This window comes from Eretmochelys imbricata, chromosome 27 (genome assembly GCF_965152235.1).
Source record: "Eretmochelys imbricata isolate rEreImb1 chromosome 27, rEreImb1.hap1, whole genome shotgun sequence".
NCBI classification, from domain to species: domain Eukaryota; kingdom Metazoa; phylum Chordata; order Testudines; family Cheloniidae; genus Eretmochelys; species Eretmochelys imbricata.
In genome coordinates this window covers 3,092,317-3,117,385 of record NC_135598.1, presented here as the reverse complement: position 1 = coordinate 3,117,385, position 25,069 = coordinate 3,092,317, and the positions used below count along the sequence as shown (strand labels likewise).

The window sequence follows — 25,069 nt, the reverse complement described above, 5'->3', positions numbered from 1 at the left end:
GACGGTTTCCACATCTCCTGGGCATCGCTTGTAAATAACAAACCATTTCTGGGTGCAGAGAGCAGTGAGCGGGATTGTTGGCTAGTGGTTTGACACAGGCATTGTTGTGAGGATTCCAGAGTTCTGTTCTTGATACGGTCACAAACTCACTATGTGACTTTGGGTAAGTCACTTCCCCTCTGCCTCAGCTTCCCCAGCTTCAAAAACATGATAGCCTGCTCTGAATTCAAACACAAGAAATGATCAAGCGTACTACAGTGCTCTGACTGTTGCTTATGGCCTAGTAAAGGAAGAGCAGAGGTCAGCTGGGTAGGTATAGATATCCAGTATGATCACTGGTTCAGAGTCTCGTGGAGAATTTCTTGGTAACCTTCATGTCTGGCACCCTTGACAATCTTTCCTCTTCACTGGATACTCCTTTGTCTGTACTAGTAGAAACAGGGTTGAGGTAGCTAATAGATGAACATTGAAGGGTTTTGATGTTCAATGCAGATCTTCTCCAAATCTTTCAAATGTTTTTGGACACATTCAACTGACTGGCCCCCTAGCTGGTACATAAGTTACTATGGTGAGGCAATGAGGTTATGTCAGAACTTTGCTCCTTGACTCCAGAAAAATGGGCTGGAAATCTTATGCATATGGCTTCCCAAATACCTGCTGCCTGAAAATAGCACCACTCTTGCAGTAATTTGCTACCAGCAGGAAGTGCAGAGGTGGCAGCAGAAATGGAGGGGAAAAATCAACAAGTTAATTGAACTCTGTCGGGCTAAAAGCTCAAACCAAGATTTTTTGGAGAAAAGCCATAGCTAGGCTCATCATCTGATCCTCCTCCTCCTGCGTCTTCGCTCACCCTATATATGCTTGGCTCTCCGAGTGCTTTTTGCCCATACAGCTCCAAAGGCTTTACCAAGTCAAGAAAGAATTATTGCTGTTTTTACAGATAAGGGGAACTGATGTGACTTGCTCAAAGTCACCCAGGGACAGAGTTGGAAGTAAAATTTGGGATTCCTGAAGCTCAGTCCAGTTTCCTAGACATTGGACAAGGAATCATAGAATCATAGAATATCAGGGTTGGAAGGGACATCAGGAAGTCATCTAGTCCAACCCCCTGCTCAAAGCAGGACCAATCCCCAACTAAATCATCTCAGCCAGGGCTTTCTCAAGCCGGGCCTTAAAAACCTCTACGTTTTTAGAGAACAGTTTAATCTCTAATACCCAAAATCTGCGGCGCTTCTCATAGCACGTTTGGGTTCTGGCATCCATCTACCTTGAGGCTTGTTCAGTCACTTCTTTTAAGTCAGTGTATATTCTTGTTCTGGATACATTTTTACTGTTGCTCATGTTTGCACTTCACCATAGTGTCTTTCACCCCCAAAGAACCTCAAACCACTCTGCAAACTAGGGGGTCAGCTCTGCAAGGTACTGAGGACTCACAGCTCCCATGGAACTTAATGCACCCTGAAGGATCAGACCCTCTATAATGTACAGACTGCATCTCTGGGGTGGAAGCTCTTTGGGGCTGGGGCAGTCTTCAGTTATGTGTGCTGTGTCTAGCGCAACAGGAACTGGAGTCTAGAGAGATGAATATAATTTATTGGGGAAGAGTCAACACGGTTTTTGTAAAGGGAAATCATGCCTCACCAATCTACTAGAATTCTTTGAGGGGGTGAACAAGCATGTGGACAATGGCGATACAGTGGATATAGTGAACTTAGCTTTTCAGAAAACCTTTGACAAGATCCTTCACCAAAGGCTCTTAAGCAAAGTAAGTTGTCATGGGATAAGAGGGGGTCCTCTCCTGCATCAGTAACTGGTTAAAAGACAGGAAACAAAGGGTAGGAATAAATGGTCAGTTTTCAGAATGAAGAGAGGTAAATAGCAGAGTCCCCCAGGGGTCTGTACTGGGACCAGTGCTGTTCAACATATTCATAAATGATCTGGAACAGTGATGTGGCAAAATTGGCAGACGATACAAAGCTACTCAAGATAGTTAAGTCCAATGTAGACAGCAAAGAGTTACAAAGGGAATCTCACAAAACTGGGTGACTGGGAAACAAAATGGCAGATGACATTCAATGCTGATAAATGCAAAGTAATGCACATTGGAAACCATAATCCCAACCATACATATAAAATGAAGGGGTCTAAATTAGCTGTTACCACTCAAGAAAGAGATCTTGGAGTCCTTGTGGATAGTTCTCTGAAATCATCCACTCAATGTGTAGCGGCAGTCAAAAAAGTGAACAGAATGTTGAGAATCATTAAGAAAGGGATAGATAATAAAACAGAAAATATCATCTTAGCTCTATTTAAATCTATGGTATGCCCACATCTTGAATACTGTTTTCAGATGTAGTTTCCCCACCTCAAAAAAGATATATTGGAATTGGAAAAGGTTCAGAAAAGGGCAACAAAAATGATTAGGGGGTATGGAACAGCTTCCATATGAGGAGAGATTAATAAGACTGGGACTTTTCAGCTTGGAAAAGAGATGACTAAGAGGGGATATGATAGAGGTCTATAAAATCATGACTGGTGTGGAGAAAGTAAATAAGGAAGTGTTATTTACTCCTTCTCATAACACAAGAACTAGGGGTCACCAAATGAAATTAATAGGCAGCAGGTTTAAAACAAACAAAAGGAAGTATTTCTTCACACAATGCACAGTCAACCTGTGGAACTCTTTGCCAGAGGATGTTGTGAAGGCCAAGACTGTAACAGGGTTCAAAAAAGAACTAGATAAGTTCATGGAGGATAGGTCCATCAATGGCTATTAGCCAGGATGGGCAGGGAGGGTGTCCCTAGCCTCTGTTACTTAGAAGCTGGGAATGGGCAACATGGACGGATCACTTGATGATTACCTGTTCTGTTCATTCCTTCTGGGGCACCTGGCATCTGCCACTGTTGGAAGACAGGATATTGAGCTAGACGGACCTTTTGTCTGACCCAGTGTGGCCTGGGGTTTCTAGATGCTACAACAATACAGATAGTAAACAATAATACACAACATTGAAGGGAGAAGAGATGTGGATAAAGACATGGGGGCAAGCTCTTACATGTCGCCCAGCAGAGGCTGTTGCTGGGCTTTTAAGGTCTCATACCCCAAACCATGACACACTTGAAAAAGAAATTGAAATGGGTCATTTTGATTTTTTTTGTTTTGAAATTACTTTCGTGTAGAAATTCATTTAATTTTATATTATATCATATCATAAACTAGAATATAACATTAAAATGTCAAAAATGTGAATGAAACATTTCAATTTTGAAATGTTGAAATGCTACATTTTGACTGACCCAAAAAATTTTTTTTTGAAAATTCTGTTTCTTGTGAAATTTCAAAATTTTTGAATTGCCCACAGATTAGAAATTCCGAATTTTAACCAACTACAAACATGTGAATACATCCTCTGAGGCCTAACTCCCTGTGTGCAGTGTTGGCTGCTGTAGTGTGAGAAGATACCTCCCAGAGACTCTGTGAGCTTTGGCAGTGAGCTAGAGAATCCCTTCCTGCACAGAGTTTCTTGCTTCGTTAAGTTCCGCCTACAGCCTATGCTGGTCCACTCTGGGAACTGGAGGACCAAGAACTCTGAGTTCAACTCAACTCCATAGCTGTAATATCTATGGCTGCATAACTTGCATTGTTTGGAAAGCTCCATTAAAGTTTCTCCAGTCTTTGTTGGGACATAAGATCTATGTGTGAATCCAGAAACAAAAGTAGACAGAAATCAGGAGTGGGAAGGGGCAGTGCTTGAAGAGGAAGGCTGCTTCTCACAGAAGAAAATGGCCATCTCTAGTCCATCTGAGTCTAGCTGTTGATGTGTGTGATAACACTGGTGGGGTTGGGATTCCTAGATTCCAAAGCCAGAAGGGGACCATTGTGATCATCAAGTCTGACCTCCTGTATAGCACAGGCCAGAGAAGTGCCCCACAATAATCCTTAGAGCAGATCTTTTAGAAAAACATCCAGTCTTGATTTAAAAATTGTCAGTGATGGAGAATCCACCACAACTTTTGGTAAATAAATCCAGTGGTTAATTACGCTCAGCATTAAAACTGTATAACTTATTTCTAGACTGAACTTGGCTAGCTTCAGCTTCCTGCCTGTGGATCATGTATTATAACCTTTCTCTGCCAGATTGAAGAGGCCATTGTCAAATATATGTTCCCCATATAGGTGACTTATAGATCACTTATACATCCCTTAACCTTTTTTTTGTTAACCTAAATAGATTGATCTCCTTTAGTCTATCAGTATATGTAGGTTTCTAATCCTTTAATCATTCCTGTGGTTCTTCTCTGAACCCTCGTCAATGTATCAACATCCTTCTTGAACTGTGGACACCAGAACTGGACACAGTATTCCCACAGTGATTGCACCAGTGCCATGGATGATTTGGGTGGCATGGATTAGAAGACATTGAAAGGAGAAAATTATGGGATAATGTTTATTTCCCTCTCCTGTGGAAACAGTATGGTTATTTAAACTAGCTCCTGTTAACCAAGATGATAAACCTGAAAATCCAAGTCAGAGGAAGGTGAAAAATTTTTAGGAAATTCTCAGTGTGATTTCAGGTGCTCAAAAGTTGGGAACTAACTGACCAGAGCCATGAATGATGGAGGCAGGCAGTATATAAGCCTCTCACGATTCTGGTAATGTTCCCACCTGGGTCATGCCTGATTTGCAGACCCTCATCACTCCCTGCTATTTGAGCTGTAGGCCTCGATCCCAGAATTCTTGCTATGCACTTCAGTCCTGACCCACGGGTCCTAGCTCACCCTCAAGCAGAAGCTGTCAGTTGCATGGTAGCTCTGAAGTGATACATCCCTTCTGCTTTAAAATCTATAACTCTCCCAAAGATCAGGTGTCTTTGGAACCAGTGGTTTGACTCAGCCTGTTTTCAGTGCAGGAGCTGTGTGTCAGACCCAAAGGGCCCCAATGTTTGTACAAATTTTGGATCCAGGATCTGGGACCTTTCCATCCTGGCAGGATCTGAACGCTGATCTCCAGTCATGAGAAGGCAATGCTCCAGGTCATCCTGAGGCAGCAAAACTCCTTTGGTTAACATGCACTGTACCTTGCTGTCACAGGCAAGGAGTAAGAGCCAACAGAGCTGTGTGAAAGGCTATCATAACCCCCCTCGTCACACTCAGGTCTTGATTGTATCTTGGGATTCACTGTGGCAACGGGGATGGTCTTAGGAAGAGAGACAGAGGTAAACAGGTTGTTAATAAATCTGTGGTTGGCCTCCAGTCAGTCTCCTGCCTTACTTGCCTGTGAGCTGTGGAAGCATTTGAATGGGCTAGCAAACATCGCACAAGGATGGGCTCTCACTGAAGACATCTTGTCTTGGCTGAGGAGCCACACCTTCCTCAAGTGTTAACAAAACACCTCACCCTGCTGCCCAAGTCAACTTTCCTGTCCTGCCAACAATCAAGTGGCAGTAGCCACAAAAGAGTGGTTATCCAGAAATAATTACTGGGCAGGGGAGTGGTGCAGGGCCTAAGCAAGCACTTTCCAGAGTCCCATGAACACAATTCTTCAATAGGAACCCCATCTCTTGTCATAGTTTGTTGTGTAAGGAAAGGCCTTCCATGCCCCAAACACTGCATCCGTGCCTCGGTCTGAGCAGGTCAGGCTTGGACTTCGGGACCCAGCTTCCCTTCAGCCCCACTCGAGATCGTCCTGCTTCTGGACTGTGTCCACGAGTCAGCAGTAGAGGGGTTTTCCAAGAGATGTGCAGGGTCCTGTGGAGAAACACAGTGGCTCAGTGAAGGCTCAAGCCCTGCAACAGTGAGCTTAGCTCTGTATCTGTTCTTCCCCCAGAAGGTGGGGTCAGGACGGCAGCCCATCAGAAGGGGTTTTTCCCCCTTGGCAGATCTGAAAATTGCTTGAAGGCTGCAGTTTCTTGCCTCCTGGTGCCACTGCTTGCAGCAAGGGCCAAAATCCCGTTGTTCGCAGGAGCTGGCAGCACTGTCGGCAGTTTTACCAACTGGCTCGGGACCCGCCGGGTGTGTGTGTGCACCGGAGGCTATAGTCGACACACAGCAGCTGCAAGTGGCTGCCAAGCACCAGCACTGTGCTGGAAACCACTCGGCTCAACAGGCAAAACGGGCACAAAGAGATGCTCTTGGAAGCAGCCTTCAGCACCAGGTAGCAATTGCGCAGTCCTGCCTCAGACTAGGGTAGGCGAAGACCAGCCTGCACTACCGCGAGGTGTCCCACTGCCATAGTCTGGAGCGGAGATCCCGGGATCCTGAAATCAGGGAACGGAACGTGCAAAAATGCTTCCTCCGCACTTGGTGCAGAATTATTTTCCAAGTGCAACTCATGTTTTTATGAACAAGGCCCTGGCTGGAGCCTGATGTGCTCACCTGCCCTCTGCCCCCCAGATTACAGCTCCCAGATCGTCTCTAGCAAGCAGCAGAGAGGCTGAAAGGCCAGCGACAGGAACTCTTCAAGGGGCATGGATAACCGTGTTAAGTTTTCAATTAGCAACAGCCAGGCCTCAGTTTAACCTCCTGGCCTAACCCCCTAATGCTGTGACACGGCAAATGCCTCAATGGTTACTAAAGATTACATTTTCACTAACCCAACGCATACCTGCTCTGCAGACTACCTAGCAACCTTGAGACGTGCACATTTACAGTCAAAGTTCCCAGGTGGCTATGTCTGCAGCAGAGACAAATTAAAGGGGTTGCTATGACTTATTCCCGCTTTCTTACCTACCTGGAGTAGTACCCCCTAGGCGTGAGAGGGTTCCCAAACAGTTCAGAGGATTGTCCTTGCTCTGGGGAGCTCCAGTGAGGGAGTAGCAAATAATGAAGAGGACACGTCACTGCTACAGAGCGATCTGGACTGCAATGTATGTTTTAATACAGCTAAATGTGAATGTACACATCTAGGAACAAGGACTGTCGGCTGTATGTACAGGGTGGGGGACTCTATCCTGCGAAGCAGCGACTCTGAACAAGATTTGGGAGTCATGGTGGATAATCAGCTGAGCAGGAGCTCCCAGTGCGACGCTGTGGCCAAAAGGGCTAATGCCATCCTGGGAAACATGAACAAGGGAATCAAGTAGGAGCAGAGAGGTGATTTTATCTCTGTATCTGGCACTGGTGCGACCACGGCTAGAATCCTGGGTCCAGTTCTGGTGCTCACAATTCAAGGGAGATGTTGATAAATTGGAAAGGGTTCAGAGAAGAGCCACAAGAATGATTAAAGGATTAGAAAACCTGCCTCCTCGTGATAGATGCAGGGAGCTCAATCTATTTAGCTTAACAAAGAGAAGGTTAAGGGGGGACTTGTTTACAGTCTGTAAGTACATACATGGGGAACATAGATTTAATAATGGGCTCTTCGATCCAGCAGAGACAGGTGTAACGCCATCCAATGGCTGGAAGTTGAAGCTAAACAAATTCAGACTGGAAATAAGGTGTAAATTTTTAACAGTGAGAGTAATTAACCATTGGGACAATTTATCAAGGGTTGTGGTGGATTCTCTATCAGTGACAATTTTAAAATCAAGACTGGATGTTTTTCCGGGGGGAGGGATAGCTCAGTGGTTTGAGCATTGGCCTGCAAAACCCAGGGTTTTGAGTACAATCCTTGAGGGGGCCATTTAGGGAGTTGGGGTAAAAATTGAGGAATGGTCCTGCTTTGAGCAAGGGGTTGGACTAGATGACTTCCTAAGATCCCTTCCAACCCTGATATTCTATGATTCTAAAGATCTACTCTAGGTATTATTTCAGGGCAGTTCTCTCTCTAGATGATCACAATTGTCCCTTCTGATATTGGAGCCTATGACTCTAAGCTCATAAATCGGTCATGTGGTCTTGTCCAGCAGCTCTAAATGGACAGCAACACACACTTGTTTAATGGACATTACTGCTCTTAAATTTCAGATTTTGTTAAACGTGTTGTAGCATTGAACCGGTGACTAAAGGGTTAATAAGCCGATAATCTATATGAATGCACTAATGCTGAGGTTTTGCTATTGGGTAGCAGTGCTTGAGGCCAGAAAAAAAACCGCAATCAGTGGTCTAGTTTACCCTGTGTCTATATGTCCAGAGACAATGCCGATGAGGAATGCAGTTTGGGAACTCCTGAGAAAAGCAGATTGGTATCTTGACCATAGCTCTGTGACTATTTGATCTCAAAGTTTGTTGGCCATACTGGAAAATAACAATTTTTTTGTTTTGTTTTCTCAGCAAAATGAAAAACTGGAAAATATTTAATTTCAGGTCAACCAAAATGTTTTAATCAATCTGAAACAAAACATTCTTATTCTACTCAGTCTCTGTATGTGTTTTCTCTTTCAGTCTGAGAACCTCTTCCCAGCTCAAAACAGCATCCACTCTGTTGCTATTAATACTTTGTATCCATAAATGCAATTATTACACTGTACTTCCGTCCACAGGAACGTAAGGAAGCTCAACATTTCAGTGCATCAGTAGATTTATCCCCATTTTATATGGGGGAGGGTAGCAAGCTAAAATAGAAATTGCAGCTCAAATTCTTATCAGTGGCCATTACTTTTGCTTCCATGATCAGGAGCTTTTTAATTCCACTGTTTACCTTGGCAGCTTCATAGAACCATTGAACGCACAGCTGGAAAATACAGCCTGGGTCACTGATATCCTTGTGTGCTTTAAACGTCCCACGCAAGGGAGACTCCAGGATAGAGACTCCGGCGGCCTCACAGTGCTCATTGCCAGGAAATCTTCCGCCCTAAATTTTCCTTTGTTCAATTTCATTCCATTGGTACCAGCTCTCCCCCCTTGGCACACATTAAACTCCTATCCGCTGTTTGCCTTCTTCAACTTCTTGTACACAGGTCTCACAGCTTTCCTGAAGTGTCCTTAGATGCCGCCTAGTCAGTTCTCCGAATATCCCCTCCAATCCATCCCGTCCGCCATCTGCTCACCTTGAATCCTTTCCTGTTTCTTGCTGGCTTCCTCGCATTAGGTTGATCAGGATAGTAACACCGTATTCATCTGTGATCTTGCCGCTGCCGAGGTGCTGTTAGAGCACGTTCCCGCATGCTCCGGCCATGTCCTCACACAAATTAGATTCCCTTCCACTCAGTCCCTGGCATGTAATTTACATCACCTTCCACGTCACCTTCTGAACTTGGGCTTGGCCCTCATCCTAATCTGTACCCTTAATATTTTCCTAATGCAATTTAACTGCCTCCCTCCCATCCTGCCTTGTGTCATCCTCCCATGAGGAGAGTCCCTGTCCACAGCTCTGTATGGTGACAGCTATCCCTCGACATGTGAGCTATGTTTGAGGAGCAAGCAGGGCGTGCAGCCCCTACTCCCTTGGCTAGGGGATGGGCAGAGAGAAGGAGCTGGCTCCTCCATCCCCCAGAGCCCTGCTTGGCAGGAAATGGCATCCCTACTTCCTGCTGCCTTTGGGGGAAGGGCACGCCATTCCAGAGAAGGCTGCCGGAGAGCGGAGGCTGCTGTTGCTCTGCTGGGACACAGTAGCTCAGAGCCTGCGTTCAGGCCAAGGGATGAGCCCAGGATGTGTGAGTCCTGAGCTGTCACTTGGGGACTGATGTTGGAGGAGCAGTAGGACTGGTCCTCTGCTGATTGGGGTATTGGAGTAATTCCTGGGTGAATTCCTGCCCCGCAAAGCTTGTAGGAGGCTCCTCTAGCCTGACACAAGGAGGGAAATGAAGATTTCAGTAGGAGCCTGACCACTGACTTCACTGGGAGTCGACCTGAGCACCTGCAGAGAGGAGGCGCATTGCACGTGGCTGACAATTTTTTGCACCTCCATGTGCCATTTCATGCAAATTGTTTAGCTAATTTGTATATAACAAACTGACTTTAAAAATGTTCTGTGGCTCTCATGCTAATGTAGCCCTGGTGTGGGAAGCCCTCTGTTTATCTACCTCGCGGCAGCAGGGCGAGTGTCCCATGGACGTGCACACCCACTGTCCTGCTTGCACGACTCAACCCTGAGCCTGGGGGGACATCCTCTCGCTGGAGGGGGAAATGTTTTGGTTAAATAGTTTATTCACCAAAAAATGCAGCTTTAGGATGACCAAAACTACTCACAAATTCAGGCTGAATTTGGTGAATAGTTTCAGCCGAATAAAAAATGGAAAAAAAATATTTTGAAAAAATCTAAATGGCTCATTTCAGCATTTCCAAAACTATATTTTGTTTCAAAATTTAGCTAGATTTGTTTAGATTTTTTTTAAAGGGTAGAAACTAAACACATTTTGTCACTGGGTTACACATCTATTTGTGAAGTAGCCCTAGAACGCTGGCTGTCAGCATTCCCGGGTTCTGTTCCTGGCCCTGGCAGCAGAGTATGGTCTAGTGATTAGAGATGGCATAGCCAAGTGTAACAATGCCCATGTTTGAGTCATCTTTGGGTTTCATACCCAGGATCTCTGAATCTTAAAACCATGAACTTCTACTATTTGAGCTGAAAGACCATGCATGTTAACATGGAGGCCATTACAAATTCATAATCACAAACCTGTGTATGTGGTCTAGCCAGAAGAGAGGAACAAAGTGCCACATTGTGCTAACATGGGTTAGACAAGCACGTAATTTAGCCCTTTTCATCAGAAAGGCAGTGTGGCAAAATAGACCAGACTTGGCTCGCTCTCGTATGACAGACTTGCATTCTGTTCCCAGCTCTGCCTCCAGTGCCCTTGTCCAGCCCCTCAGTTATCTTATCTGTAAACTAAGTGAATGGTCGTTCCCCGCCCCCCCATGAGTCCCGGGTTAATAGGAGTTGTGATGGACACACACAACATGAAGAACAGTAAGTAGGAATGACAGGATTGAAATCCATAGGCTCTCGCTTGTGGCTCAGTACTACTAAATTTGCCAAAAATATTTTTTGGGGATCCCAACACTATTTGTGAATTCAGGTTGAATTTGGTGAATAGCTTAAGCTGAAAAAACCCAACTATTTCAGAAGCAAGCATTTCAACTTTTCATTTAGAAACAACATTTCATTTAAAAATTTAGCCATATTTATTAAAAAAAAAAACCACCTGAAACACCTGACAATGAAACTATATGGAAAACTGACAAAAATTGTTTCAGCTCAAACAACACTTTGACAATCAAAAACAAAACAAAAAGTTGTTTTAGACTGGTTTTGTGTTTTGTTTTGTTCATTTTGATTTGGGTGGGGTTTTGTTTTTTTATCCAAAACTAATTTTTTCTCCTAGTTTTTTGTTTTGGGTGAGAAAACAATGAAAAATTAAGTTTTAGTGAGAAATTTCTTTTTCAATTCGGGCCCCAAACAGAAAAATCGATTATTCACTCAGATCTTCTTAGTGCCCCTTCCCCTAGACTACCAGGTATTGTATCGAGCAGGGTTGGTTGGTTGTGGCAATTTACCTGTTATGGGGGAATGCATGCCAAAAATGCAAAATGTGTGAGTGTCATGTGACACCTGGCAGGTATGTTTGTGAGGCCACTAGCCAGTGATGCTGTAGGACAAGAGCGATGTGTATGTAATACTACTTCAGCATGTATTTCACCATCAACATGCTTCCTGAATATTTACTAATTAATTCTCACAGCCCTTCTTACCCCTCTGGGTAGTCCACATTAACATTCCTGTTAGGGAAACTAAGGCACAGCCAGATTACAGAGATGGTTGGTGGCAGGTGAGAGTGTAGAACTCTGGCCCTCTATAGACTGTACCACTCCATCGATGTGGACTGTACTAGCCATCGATGCAATGGCTGCACTGATGCCCCAATATTAATTATTGAGGCATCAACAAGGCCCCCAAAGTGTTCAGGCAGAGACAGAGTCTGCCCTGCACTGACAGACTGTGGTGCTGAGGTTCAGATTTTCAAATACGACTGTACACCCACAATTGGAAAGCATGGCTGCCGTTATGCACCTAATAAAAATGCCTGGCACTTTTCATCAGCAGAGTACAAAGGAGATCAGTGTCATTATCCCCATTTTACAGATGGGGAAACTGAGGCAAAGAACAGCCTAGCAACTTGCCCAAGATCACCCAGCAGGATAGTGGCAGAGCCAGGAATTGACATTGGTCTCCTGCACCTTAGGCCAGTGCTGTTGGCAAATCAATCCTCATGCTTCTGGGCATGAGTTGATTGCTAGCTGGTGGGTAGGAAGAAACTTCTCATTGTGGCATCATAGGTCTACTCCTCTGAAGCACTCAGCATGAACTCTGTCAGATGCAGGACACTGGACTAGATGGCCCATAGGCCTGTCCCTTCCAGCATGGCAATTAGCCTGTGTGCCCTCCTTGACTAAACGGGAAGAGGTGAAGTCTAACCCTACCATACTCAGCTGCACTACCTGATGCACATAGTCACATATTCCTGGCTGGATTGGACACTGGGCTGAGCCCTATTGGAGCTGAGCTTGGGGGCTCCTAGGCTGAGACTATAAACACTTTCTAAGGAGGTAGTGAGGGAAACAGCACAGCAGGGTTAAAGAGGCATGTGACATAGCTGTATTTGCCCTTTAGATGAGGAGCTTCTTCAGAGGAGGAAAGGAAAAGCAACCATGTGAGGAATGCAAGACAGCCCCAAGGGACAAGGTGCTGCTATTGTGCAGAGACGGCATCCACAGCCTGCTGCACTGGCTGGCCTAGAGACCACCCCAATTCCCGGCAGAGCAGAACGGGGGAGGGAGATTAATCTGCTCGGAGCTGAACAGTCTGGGGTTACACAGTCTCTCTTCTACCCCCTCCTGCAGACGCTGCCATGACACGCCCCCGGCCCTCGCTCTCACACAGCCGGTTCCCTCACTTTGTTCTGACCGTTTTCCGAACAGCTCTAGACCTGGCTCCAGAACGATCAGCAAGACTTCTGGAAAGAAACAAAAATCTTCCATTTCTTTTCAAAATGTTTTATGGACATTTTCCAGTTTCATGGCAGAAAATCCAGTTTTCGTTTCTTCCATCCAAAAAATGGAAAAGTAAAAAAACTTCCAAAGCTTTCGTTGAAAAGGTTTTTAAATCAAGGGTTTGTTGGAAGACTCTTTGGCTCTAGTCAAGTGCCAGCTGGACAGCCTCCTCCACCAGCCTCGTGCACTACACTGACACCCAGGGAAGGCCAAGCCTGCCTCGAAAGGAACCATCTCTCCTCGTGTGGTGTTTATCTTCCCAAACAGGTCATCACACATGACCTAAAATAATGAAACCAGACCCACCAAAGACTGTCTGCCCCCACGGCCCCCCTTCCCCCATCCCTCCGGTTGTGTATGAAGAGGCTCAGTGTTCAGAGCGTTATCATACTCCCATCTCATGGTCAGGGTCTGACTTTCCTTCCAGTTCCTGACGTCACAAACCAGGCTTCTCCCCACGCTGGGCCTACCCAATCTAAGGGGTTGTCAACATGGCAAGCCAGAATCACCAGTACCCCAGCTTGCAGTGCACAGCCATCCCATGTCAACACTGGGCGTGCCATCCCATGGTGCACTGCAGGACATTCCCTGGCTGTAGCAGTGTCCACACAGGACATAACTGCACTGCAAGCTGGTGTGCTGTAGCTTCACCGGGCTGGCCATATAGACATGGCCTTAGCCTGCATCTTGGGAAGCACTCCAGCCCGTGAAACCAGTGCTCTCAGGCTAATGCAATGACTGTTCTTCCCCACTCTGGTCAAGGAGCAGGCCAGATGGTCCCTGTGGATTTGTGCTGTAGCCCTGCAACTCCCTGGCAAGGGCACTGATGGGGACACCAAAACAGATGTAGGTGGGACCCCCAACACCTCTGCCCCAGGAGAAGAATGGGTTCCTGCCTTGAAGTCTTTCTGCCTGTGATGGCGGTGGGAGAGTCTGGGTGTGATGATTTCCTGTGAGGTTTTGGAAACTTGGCCCCAGGTGGATATGGAATACCCTGTCGGGTGCAGGGCACCCAACCCACCGTCATCCTGCCTCATCACCCCAAAACAGAAATGGGACTGACTTCCTGATCCTGTGCGACTAGCTCGCTAGGATCAGACCAAAGGGAGTCACGGGCTCGCCGGAGAGTGTCAGCTCTTCCAAAGTGGATTGAGAGGATTTCCTCTGGTCTGTGTTACCATCCCTTACATGCCCGTGAACTCTCTGTCTCTCGTCCATACCCACACTTCCCGTACCCACCTCCATGCAACCAAAGCCCTCATCTCTCACCCACACCTTGCATGCCCATATTTTCACGCACAGACACTCAAAGGTGAAAGTGATTCTCCCAGCCAGCTTGGCTGTGCCATTTCGAGGCTGTGACAGCCAACCACACATGGGAGTGCTGAGTAAGGCCCAGGAGAGAGTGCAGCTGTCAGCCTCCAGCAAGGATGCTGGAATGGCTGGCTTCGGGATAAGGTCTGAAGCCAAGGCAGGTGAGCCGGTGTTTGGAAGTGCCCCGGCAGGCACCAGACCCAGATGCCAGCCCAGATGAGTGCCCCCACCGTGGGCTATGTTAACTACCCTTGGGCCCTGAGAGAGAGACTGAGAAGGACTCTGTGACTTGGAGGGGTGGGGAATCCAAGATCAATGAACACTTATACAAAGTGGAACAACTTCAACAGGAGAGTTTGTGAGACACACACACACCCGTGCAGGTGGCTCTAGATGAAGGCTAGCTTCCCAAAGGTGGGAAGGTAAACAATGAAAGAAACATTGGGCCAGAGTCAGTGAGCATGAGAATGGCTCTAGCCTGGCGATGTCTCTGTGTGGATCTGGCCCTAGATTTCCCATGCAATGGGCTTGAGGACAGTGGAGGGCCTCTGCTTTGACGAGTCCCAGGACAGAAATATTGAGGTGCTGCAGTGCAGGAGTGAGGTGCTCTGATGGAGGAAGCAGTCAGTACTTCACATTTCTTCCACTAAAATAGCATGGGCCAGAGTTAAACAACTGTGTGTGCCCTTGTACGGGTGTGCAACTCTTGATGCACATAAACCTGGAGTTGCATATGCACACACCTGTCACACATCAGCAAATCAAGAGCAATACGTCTGTAAATTGGGCACATTCGTTTCTGCTTGTGCCCGTCTGTAAAGCTGGTCCTAATGTTATAAAATGTGTAATTCTGAAAGAGAAAAAATAATTCTGGCTCAGGAGCTTCGTTCTGCCAGAGACCGTCACTGACAGTCCCCTGCTCCCTCCGAATGTCGCCTTCTCTGGAGCCACTTTAGTCCTCTCAGCTTGACTCCATTTCCATCCTGACCTGGAAAGAGCAGGGCCTGAACTCATAGGTCTGATATTCATGCTCCTCACACATGTGCTTCCGCATTGCTCTTACATTTAGAAAACTTGTCTTTCACCAAGAGGCTCCAGCAGAGTCAGGCCCTATTGCATCAGGGACTGGACAAAACACACAGCGCCCGCCCCAAAGAGCTCGCGTCCAGCAGACAGGCGAGATGAAAGCAGGCACAGCGAGGGAATGTGTGTGCCCTCGACAACACAGCAGATCAGTGGCAAAACTGGGACTAACGCTCAGGCCCACTGAATACCAATCCTTACACTGGAAAAGGCCCCAGCCCTAAAATCCTGTGGCTCTGCTTTCAGCTCATGGCAAGCCTCTGCTTCTCCCACAGTAGAGCAGAACATACAGGAAACAGGCCCAGATGCTGGGCTGGAAGCCAAGGCACAAGAAGAGCTGCCCACCAGAAGCCATTTGCCATATATACTAGAACCTGAATGAATCTACTGACTTAGACAATGCCGTATGTATTCTTATAACCCAGAGCATGCTATACTTTGTGTAACCCATTTACATGTGTGCAGACATGTCTCTGCTAGAACTCTTGTAACAACTCCCTTCCTATAATGGAAACGGAATCATTTCATTTCGTAGTCTTTTAAGTTCATTAATGAAGTTTCATTTAATAGTCTTTTAAGTCACTTGCTCGTGTGTCTGCTTCGTGTGGTTTTATTTTGAGAGTTGCTCTTTGGCTCGGGAGATTTCTGTGCTGACAAGGCCAGAAGGGACCAGTAGGATCAGCTCGTCGGAGAAGTTCCGACAATTAGCTCTATAGCCAGCCCGTTCTTTGGCATTGCCTTTAACAGGGCGCGAGGGTTGCGACAAAGTGAGCTCATTTCATAGTTATTGCCACACAACCGCATGGTTTTATGGAAAATTGGTCTTGTCAAACAAACCTGATTTCATTCTCTGATAAGACTGCAAGTTTGGTTGCTCAAGGTAACTGAGGAGATGTAATATAATTAGACTTTTGTAAGGGGTCAGAGTTTGATTAAGAACTAGCACTGCACAATATCAGTAAAGCACATTTTAAGTGGATTAGGAACTGGCTAATTGACAGCACTCAAAATGTAGCTGTCCATGGGGAATCATCATCAAATGGGCCTAACACTATTCAACATTTTTACCAGTGACCTGGAAGTAAATATAAAGAAATCACGGCTGATAAATATTGTGAATAATGCAAAGATTGGCTGAGCGAGTGGTAAATAATGGTGAGAACAGGGCAGTCACACAGACCTATCTCAGTTGCTTGGTTAGCTGGGCTCATTTAAACAAAATGCATTTTAATACAGCCAAATGCAAAGTTATAATCCAGCAAAAGGAATCCTGGTCAGCCCTATACATTGGTAGGCCTGTATCCCAGAACCCAGGGACTCTGAGAAGGACAGAGAGTTCACAGCAGACAAATAATTGAACAGGAGCTCCCAGTGCAAGGTTGGGGGAAACACGGCTAATGCCTTTCTTGGATGGATATACAGGGGGTGGTGAGCAGTGGGGAGGTGATTTGTCCTTCCAAGGAGCTGCTACTCTGTATGGTGCTTGTGGTGGTGATGTCACCTCCAGGCTGATTTCCAGATAGGCCATATTGAGTATTTGTGCCTTTGAGGCCTATGACTGGGGCTGTCTAGTGCATTGTATAGCCCTGCATCATCTGCCACCTGCAAAAGCCTACCTTTCTCTCAGTTCCGCTGAGAGTGGAGGCACGAGGTGTTTCAATTATTTCAAAGTCTAGTTTGTGGTGCTTGCCCTTGCATGGACATGTCAGCGTGCCCCGTCCCACGCCGGGCACTAATTGGCCGCTGTTGAATTTTAGCTGGGAGTTGCTTCAGCAATTTGGGGAATTTATCTTGTACAATTTTGCAGTGATCAGTGCAGCTCAGTATGGTGCAGGCAGAGCCCCTGTCTTAGCCGGGGGCCTGGGTGATGCTAGAGGATTTAGTTGTGCAAACCACTTTTTCCCTTTGGTCTTCACAGCCGCAGCACAGTGCGTGGTGCCTCAGACAATCTCCTGTGCCATTGTCACTCCCCATCCAGTGTACGTTATAGGGCTGTTTCCACTGCTCGTTAAAAAACAATTTATCTTCTTGCAATAAGCACTGGTGGCATCATGAACTGGACATCTGCCTTTTTCCTGTTTTTGTTGTCCCCATAATACAGGCTTTGTTTGCTCTTCCTTGCAGACCACTTCACTGTGCTTGCCTTTATTTTGTGTGTGGTGAATAGCTTCCTTTCTTTCTACTGCTTTCCAATTCCGTAGCTGTTCCTTTGCTTGCACTGCTGCAGTGGATATCAACATCTTGATCAAGTTCCAACTCTGACTGCTGCAACATATCCCACAGATACGTACGACTCTTTTAATGAAAGCTGAGCTTTTCGTAACAACACCAGATCTTGTGAGATACACTAAAGCTGGCAACACCGTAAATTAGTCCACACGCTTTCTCTTCTGCCTTATGTTAGGAGCTGTGTGTTATGAGTTCCACACTGGACTGTATGCAGCGTTCATAACAAGTACTATGTTATTGCACCTTCTAATGTATCGACTTTGCAACATCTTCCATAGGGTCAGTGGTGACCGGGTCTGGGGTTCACCCAAGGAAGTGGTTGCAGGGAGATTGTGTGCATGCAATAGGTTGGCATCTCGCTCATCCTGCACCAGCAGGTCAGCTCATCCCTCCCACAGCGACCCTTTCTGACCCAGCGACACAGTGTGCCTGACAACAAGGGGCTCAGGGATGCCTGGAGCAGCGCTTTGTGCCCAGCACTGTCACCGGGACCAGGGATTATGGATGATTTCCAACCTAGAAACACTGTGCTGTAGGGTGGAATTGGCGGAGAGAGCAGCCAGCAATACCTGGGGCTTCCCAACCACAGTGGGGAGAAACAGGAGCACCAGCCGGCTGGTCAGCCTGACCCGGAGCTAAGAGTTGCACCCAGCTGTTAGACTCAGGGCTTGAAAAATGCTTGGGGTGGCTGGTGTGCATGGGGGTGGCATGCAATAGGCCCAGCAGCTCCATCTGCAACAGCTCTTTGGTCTCTCATTGGCAGGGGAGGACTTAGAACATGAGAAGCAGTAGAAAAAGGCCCTCTGACTGCTGAGTGAATACGGAGCATTAAAGTGGCTCCTTGCCCCCCCACCCCGCGTAGTCCAGCACTCGTGCTGCACAGCTCAGCCACATCTGCTCGTGGCACCCAGTGATGCAGTTAATGCACAGGATGGGGTGGCTGGAGCTTACAGGGTGGCGTGCATTATCTGGGCACTGCGGATGTAAGAATGGGGTGTTTGACATGTCCACCCGGTGCTTCTGGCCTCACACCCTGCCCAAGGCTGCAGAATCAGCTGTCGACTTTGGGGCTCTGCCCTGCCCGAGTGTCAGCCCTAGTCTATGGTGCCTCTGTTCAAGGCTCGGCCCTGGTGGTGCCAAAAGATGCTCCCTGCTGCAGCAACAGCCTCGTGCTGTGAGCTCTGCCTGGGCCCTGAACACAGACCCTCATGGCTCTGCCACGCCCTGCAACATCCCGCCCCAGTGAGGCCAGGCCTGCAGCAGGAAGGCAGCTCTGGGGCAGGGTTTGGGCATTCTGGGGAGAGTATAGTGCTGCTGCCTGCTCCACATCTGGCTCTGACCAGCAGGAGAATACTGGTCTTCCCCAGTGTCTGGGTGTGGACGCAGGTTCCAGCAGTGGCAGCCAGAGTCCTTTTCCATGGCCCATGCCCAGGTAGCAGCATACTTGGGAAGACCCTGTCTCATCCATCTGCGTCACAAAAATTCAACCCACTGGCCTCAGCTGTTCTCATCTCTAATCTCTTCCTGAGACCTGCAGCCCTTTGATTCCCATTTAATCCATCCAGCATCCACAGATGGTCACACATTTGATCCTTAGAAGGGTCAGCTGCTGCCCTCCTGCCAGAGGTGGATGCTTTGCAGTAGTGGGTGAAGTGATTGCTATGTGCGCATTGGGATGACAGCTGCCCTCCCTCCCTACTCCCACCCATAAAATGATTCCAGATGGAGGCGCCTGCTTCACTCTGCACCTTTCCCAAAAGCGTTCCTCTCTACCCACCCCCCAACCCAAAAGAGAACAAGGGCAATGCTGATCCGCCAGGCCCGGAGCCCCCCTTCCCAACACGTAGAACCGATCTCAGGTGGGGGCTGCTCCATTGGGAGTTCTCCGGGAGGTCCAGCTCTGTTGGTGCAAACAGACAGATCCCATTGGGAAATCCCAGCTCGCTGGGTTGCTGACTGAATCAAATCAATGGGGCCAGGTTGTTAGCACATGGAGTGAGGGCTCCTGGGCCTATCCCAGCTCTGGCACGGATTTGTATTGTTTGCATCCCAGCAGCACCTCAACCCGCCAGCCAAGCTCACAACCCACTTGCACTGGGCGCCTCGTAAGACACGGTCTGTGGCAAAGCTCACTGTCAAACTGGGCAAGGCAGGGGAGGGGGGTCGGCCTCAGCCCAGGTACATGGTGAAGCAATAGCAGAGCTGGGGAGGAGAGTGCTCAGCCAGCACCCTGGCCACGGAGCCAGGCTGCTTCTGCTAACACTTGTGACAGCGTGCGAGTGACTTCACCTTTCTCTGCCGTCCTGGCAATTCATTGCACCTGGCCCAGGTCAGCCTTGGGGGCCCCCAGCACTTCTCAGAGCAGGGCTATTACCCAGGACACCTGTCCTGTTTGCCTAGTTAACCCTGGCTGGACATTTGCTACCTCTCAAAAACGTAGCGAGTTTAAGGAAAGTTTGGTGAGGCCCTGGGGAAGCTCTGTCTGGGCCGGGGGAGGGGGGGAGGATTCCAGCTGGCTTTCTCCCTGTGGTGGCACAAATTCACAAGTCCCGGCACATGTTCGCTGTTTCCCCTCCTAGGTCCCTCGCGTTAGGCCAGCAATACACCTCGCTGGGGTCCCAGCCCATCCTGTGCGGCTCCATCCCCGGGCTGGTCCCCAAGCAGCTCCGCTTCTGCCGCAACTATATAGAAATCATGCCCAGCGTGGCCGAGGGGGTGAAGCTGGGGATCCAGGAGTGTCAACACCAGTTCCGAGGCCGGCGCTGGAACTGCACCACCATCGACGACAGCCTGGCCATCTTCGGGCCAGTCCTGGACAAAGGTAAGGGAACCACGTGGCCGCTGAGGCTGGGGCGGGGCTTTCCTCCATTTAGCTGCCTTCCAGGACCATGCAGAGGCGCAAGCTGCGATCAGGGCCTGTCGTGCCGGGCGCGGAACAGACACGGTGAGAGAGAGGCCCTGCCCAAGGAGCTCAAAGGGGTGGGAGGGGAGACAGAGGGGGGCACAGAGACGGGATGGGACATGCCCACGGTCGCCCAGCCCCTGCATGGTCTGGCTGGGCTGGGTAGCAGGAAGGTCTGCTCATGACAGCGGCTCTCACCAGGCAAGTCCCTGCTGCGAGGGAGAGTTTGCCCTGGTGACAGATTGCAGCTAGGATCAGAAATCCGCCGGACCATGCGTGAGTCTCGGGGGCAGGGTGTCCTCTGCCTTGCCAAGGGAGCCAGTGAACGTGGTCCAGCTCTTCCCACACAGGCCCACGGCACCCATGTCAGCCCAGCCCGCTGTCCCCTGGCACAACAGGACAGCGGGAGGCTCAGCTGGACTTGGCCAAAGGCTTGGGCAGCAGTGCCCTGACCGTGCCCTGGGGAGTGCACCACCCCCTGTGAAAGCGGCTTTGGGGGAGGAGGAGGAGGAACGCCTACACCCCCTCCTCACCCCCTGGGCCTGCAGACCTGGCCCGTGGGCTGGAGTGACTGCAAGGGGAAGCTGCAGCCTGGCCAGAGCCATGGGGGTCCTACAGCTGCTGCCTTATTTTGCCCAGAGGTGCAGATCCTAACGCTATATGCCTCAGTCCCTCTGGTTTGGACTCCCAGTCCTGGCCTCCAGGGCAGGGTCTGCCCCAGCCACACACAGGTGCTGCCTGGTACTGCCCGCCAGAGCTCCTGGCCACAGCCCGCAAGGTCTGCCTGACCCCTTCGTGGAAGCTGCTTATTTAGTCTCCCCTCCCTGTTCCAAGACTCCATCTGGGCTAAGCTGGGTCCCCTTCAGGCCTCTGTTAATAGCAGGGATCTGAGGCACCCCCTTACCCACAAAAACTAGAACCCCTCATCTGGTCGCTTCTGAGAAGACAACGGATCAAGGCATTGAAACAGAGGACTAAGGAGGCAGAGCTCCTGCAACCCATTCCCAGATCTGCCACTGAGTTGTTGCATAGCCTTTGAATAAGTCATTGCCCCTTCGGTGCCTCAGTTTCCCCTCTGTGAAATGGGGACAGTTAATGCTTCCTGACCTCACAGAGAGGCTGGAAGGCATCAGTAATGTTGCTAAGGGAGGCTGATGCCTGTGCCAGGGAAGGCCAAAGGATTATTTGAACCAGCTGACACGGTAGCTGGAGAGCAACCTCACCCATTGTCTGTGGGCCCCGGCCTTTGACACACCGTGGGTCAGCCTTTCACAAAAGCTCAGCACCCCAGCATGGTCCCCAGCACCTCTGCTGCCCAATGTGGAAACTCTGGCTGCTCTTCTCCCAGCCACCCCTTGCCAAGGGCTGGATTTGCTCCCTGTCCCCTCTGTGCACCCAGTGACCAAGGGTCCCACTTGCCCCAGACCCCGTGCTAGCAATGCCAGGCAATGCCAGGCTGCTGGCAGCAGAAAGGGAACCATGGGGCCAGACGCAGTGGAAGGGAGCTGGAGTCAGGGCACCGTGGCGTCCTGGTGCTTTTGGCTGAGTGGGGGGAAGCACAGAGCCCACGACACCAGCTGCGAAAAGGCCAACAGCACCAAGATAACCCTGCGGCTTTTCTCAGCAATGCCACTCACAGTCATTTGCATCTAAACAGGGGTGTATGGGATGGGATCAGGGGGCCCGGGGCCATCTCAATATCAACTCAAGAGACTTAAGAGGCGGGGGAGAGAAAAGAGAGAGGGAGAGAGCAAAATAAGCTTATACTGATGAGAAAGAGCTAAGCTTCCTCCCCTACTGTGAGGCAGGGTGAGTGAGTCGTTTCAAAGTGCTACACCATTCACACGCCCTTTAGCCACTGGGATCTGGGGGTGGGGGATGGGGAGAGCCATCAATAGGGCTTTCCCAGCCGGGCTGGCAGGATTGGACGGGGACGGCAGGCCGGGGACACTGTCCCGTTGCTACGCGGGGCTCTCGGGGAATGCCAGCTCTCTGTGCTGGGGGGACATTGGACGGCGGAAACTTTCCGCATTATGCTGGTAATACAGTGTGACACCGAGGGAACAATGGCAAATTGAGTGGCCCAGCAGGTAACGGGCCTGGCGGGGAGACAGTCGCAGTGGTGCACTGTCAAGCACTGGCTAATCCTCCCTCCCGGCCCCTCCCTGGTTCTGGGAACTTCGCTTGCTCATTTCGCTGCTGGGAAATTTCTCCCCAACGCCTTGTGCAGACCTAGTGGAGATTTTCAAGTGATTCATTTATAGTGCCAGGCCTTCCCTGCCCCGGCGCCTCTTCTCACTCCCCCATTGACCTGCTGGGTTTGAACATGGCTCCTGCCAAACTGGCTCTGGGGCTGCAGGACAAAAACCACCCGGAGTAAACATGGCTGTGGTCGAGCATGGCTTAGTCTTGCCTGTATATACAGAAAGTGTGTTCTGACCGGGGTTAACGTGCTCTCCCCTGCCATGGACAAGAAAAGTGCATGGCTCTGACACTCCCAAGTTTAAAGCATTTACTTTTTTGGCAGGAGGTTGTTCGAGCTGGGGGTGTTGCACTGATTAAAACCTGACCTGTAAAGTAAACAACATTGATCAGGCTTGTGCTCTCCACTTTTTCCCCTTGGGGCGGCTATAGCCAGCCTTTAAGTAGAGCTGACGCTTTCCAGCTTGCTTTTCCCTTCGGAATAGCAGGAATGCCAAGTTTGTTCTTCCTTGTTCCAACGGGAGGGCTTCGGGGATGATTCATGTGCCCAGGGGCCGGCAAGTGGAATCTTTAACCCCACGGAGCTTTTCTCCCAAGGGTTTCCCTCTCAGAACTGACATGGCCCCATCACTGTAGGCTGAGCCCCTCTCAGCATGCCTGGGACAGGGCTCAGGACTATTATCTCCATGTGAAGCAGAGCCACCTGTGGGCTTCGAAGCACGTATTAAGTGACTCACCCAGGGTCATGCAGGAAGGCTGTAGCAGGGGCAGAAAATGACCCTGTATCCTGAATCCCATTCCAGACAGACCGGCTTCTTTCCTCAGCTGGTGAGTTACAGTTACAAATCATCTAAATACAAATTCTTGCCCCCTCACTCGGCTTGCACGGTCAGATCTGGTGCAATAAACCTGTTGATGCTCTGGTCATCCATAGAGGTGGGGGTTGCAGAGATGGCGGAGAGCCATCAATAGGGATTTCCCAGCCTGACCGGGAGGATTGTATTTAGCAAACACAGGTTAGACAAGAGCTGACTGGGATGGGGGGAAGTGTAGAGCAAACCCTTCTCTCTCTCTCTCTCTCTCTCTCTGAACCAAAGGTTTCAGACATCAGTCCCCCTGAGAAGTCACAAGGCAGGTTCCCCTTTTGCTGGTCACCATAAGGTCATGTCTACATTTAAATAAAAAGTAACCCAGCTGAGTTCTACCACATCTCCTTTGTCTCCTTCCTAGCCACTCATGCAAGAAAAATGTTAAGGAATCATTTTAGGTCCCATCGAGACTAGTTAAATGAGTCAGAGGATCCAGCTACAACCCAGGTATCCCTGACTTGGTTACTTAGACTGACAGACTGTAAGGCCAGAAGAGACCATTGTGATCATCCAATCCCACCTCCTGCATGTCACAGGCCACAGAACCTCATCCACCCACCCACTCCTGTGGCCATAACTTAAAGGCTTCAAGTTATGGAGAATCCACCATTTACACTAGTTTAAACCTGCAAGTGACCTGTGCCCCATGCTGCACAGGAAGGCAAAACAAAAAGCAAAATAAAAAATGCCAAGGGTCTCTGCTAATCTGATCTAGGGGAAGATTCCTTCCCGACCCCAAATATAGCAATCAGTTAGATCCTGAGCACATGGGCGAGACCCACCAGCCAGACACGCGGGAAAGAATTCTCTGTAGTAACTCAGAGCTCTCTCCATCTATTTCTCATCACCAGCCGTCAGAGATATTTACTATGAGAAGTTGCAGACAACCTCATCAGACCATCCCCTCCATAAATTTATCAAGCTCACTCTTGAAACCAGTTGGGGTTTTTGACCCCACTGTTACCCTTGGGAGGCTGTTCCAGAACTTCACTACTCTGATGGTTAGAAACCTTTGTCTAGTTTCAAGCCTAAACTTATTGATGGCCAGTTTATATCCACATTGGCACTTAACTTAAATAACTCCTCTCCCTGCCTGGTATTTGTCCCTCTGATGTATTTATAGAGAACAATCAGATCTCCCCTCAGTCTTTGTTTGGTTAGGCTAAACATTGCAAACTCCTTGAGGTAGGTTTTCCATTCCTCAGATCATCCTAGCGGCCCTTCTCTGCACCTGTTCCAGTCTGAATTCCTTTTTCTTAAACATGGGAGACCAGAACTGCACACAGTGTTCCAGATAAGGTCTCACCAGTGCCTTGTACAATAGAAATAACACTTTCCTATCTCTACCGGAAATACCTCGCCTGGTACATCCTAGGATTGCATTAACCTTTTCATGGCCACATCACATAGTCATCCTGCGATCAACTAATATACCCAAGTCTTTCTCCTCCTCTGTCACTTCCAACTGATAAGTTCCCAGTTTATAGCAAAAATTCTTGTTGTTAGTCTCTACGTGCATGACCCTGCACTCTGCACTATTAAATTTCATCCCATTTCTATAAACTCCAGTTTTCAAGGTAATCCAACTTTTTTGTTTGCT

General features: G+C 48.7%; 1 protein-coding gene across 1 annotated transcript in view; it reads left to right on the top strand.

Annotated features, from left to right (window-relative positions):
- WNT3 (Wnt family member 3) overlaps nt 1-25,069 on the top strand; it is an 85,812-nt gene that overhangs the window by 45,128 nt on the left and 15,615 nt on the right. The window contains exon 2 of the mRNA XM_077806216.1: nt 20,076-20,317. Coding sequence (XP_077662342.1) covers nt 20,076-20,317 — 242 coding nt within the window. The remainder of the gene's footprint in view (nt 1-20,075; nt 20,318-25,069) is intronic.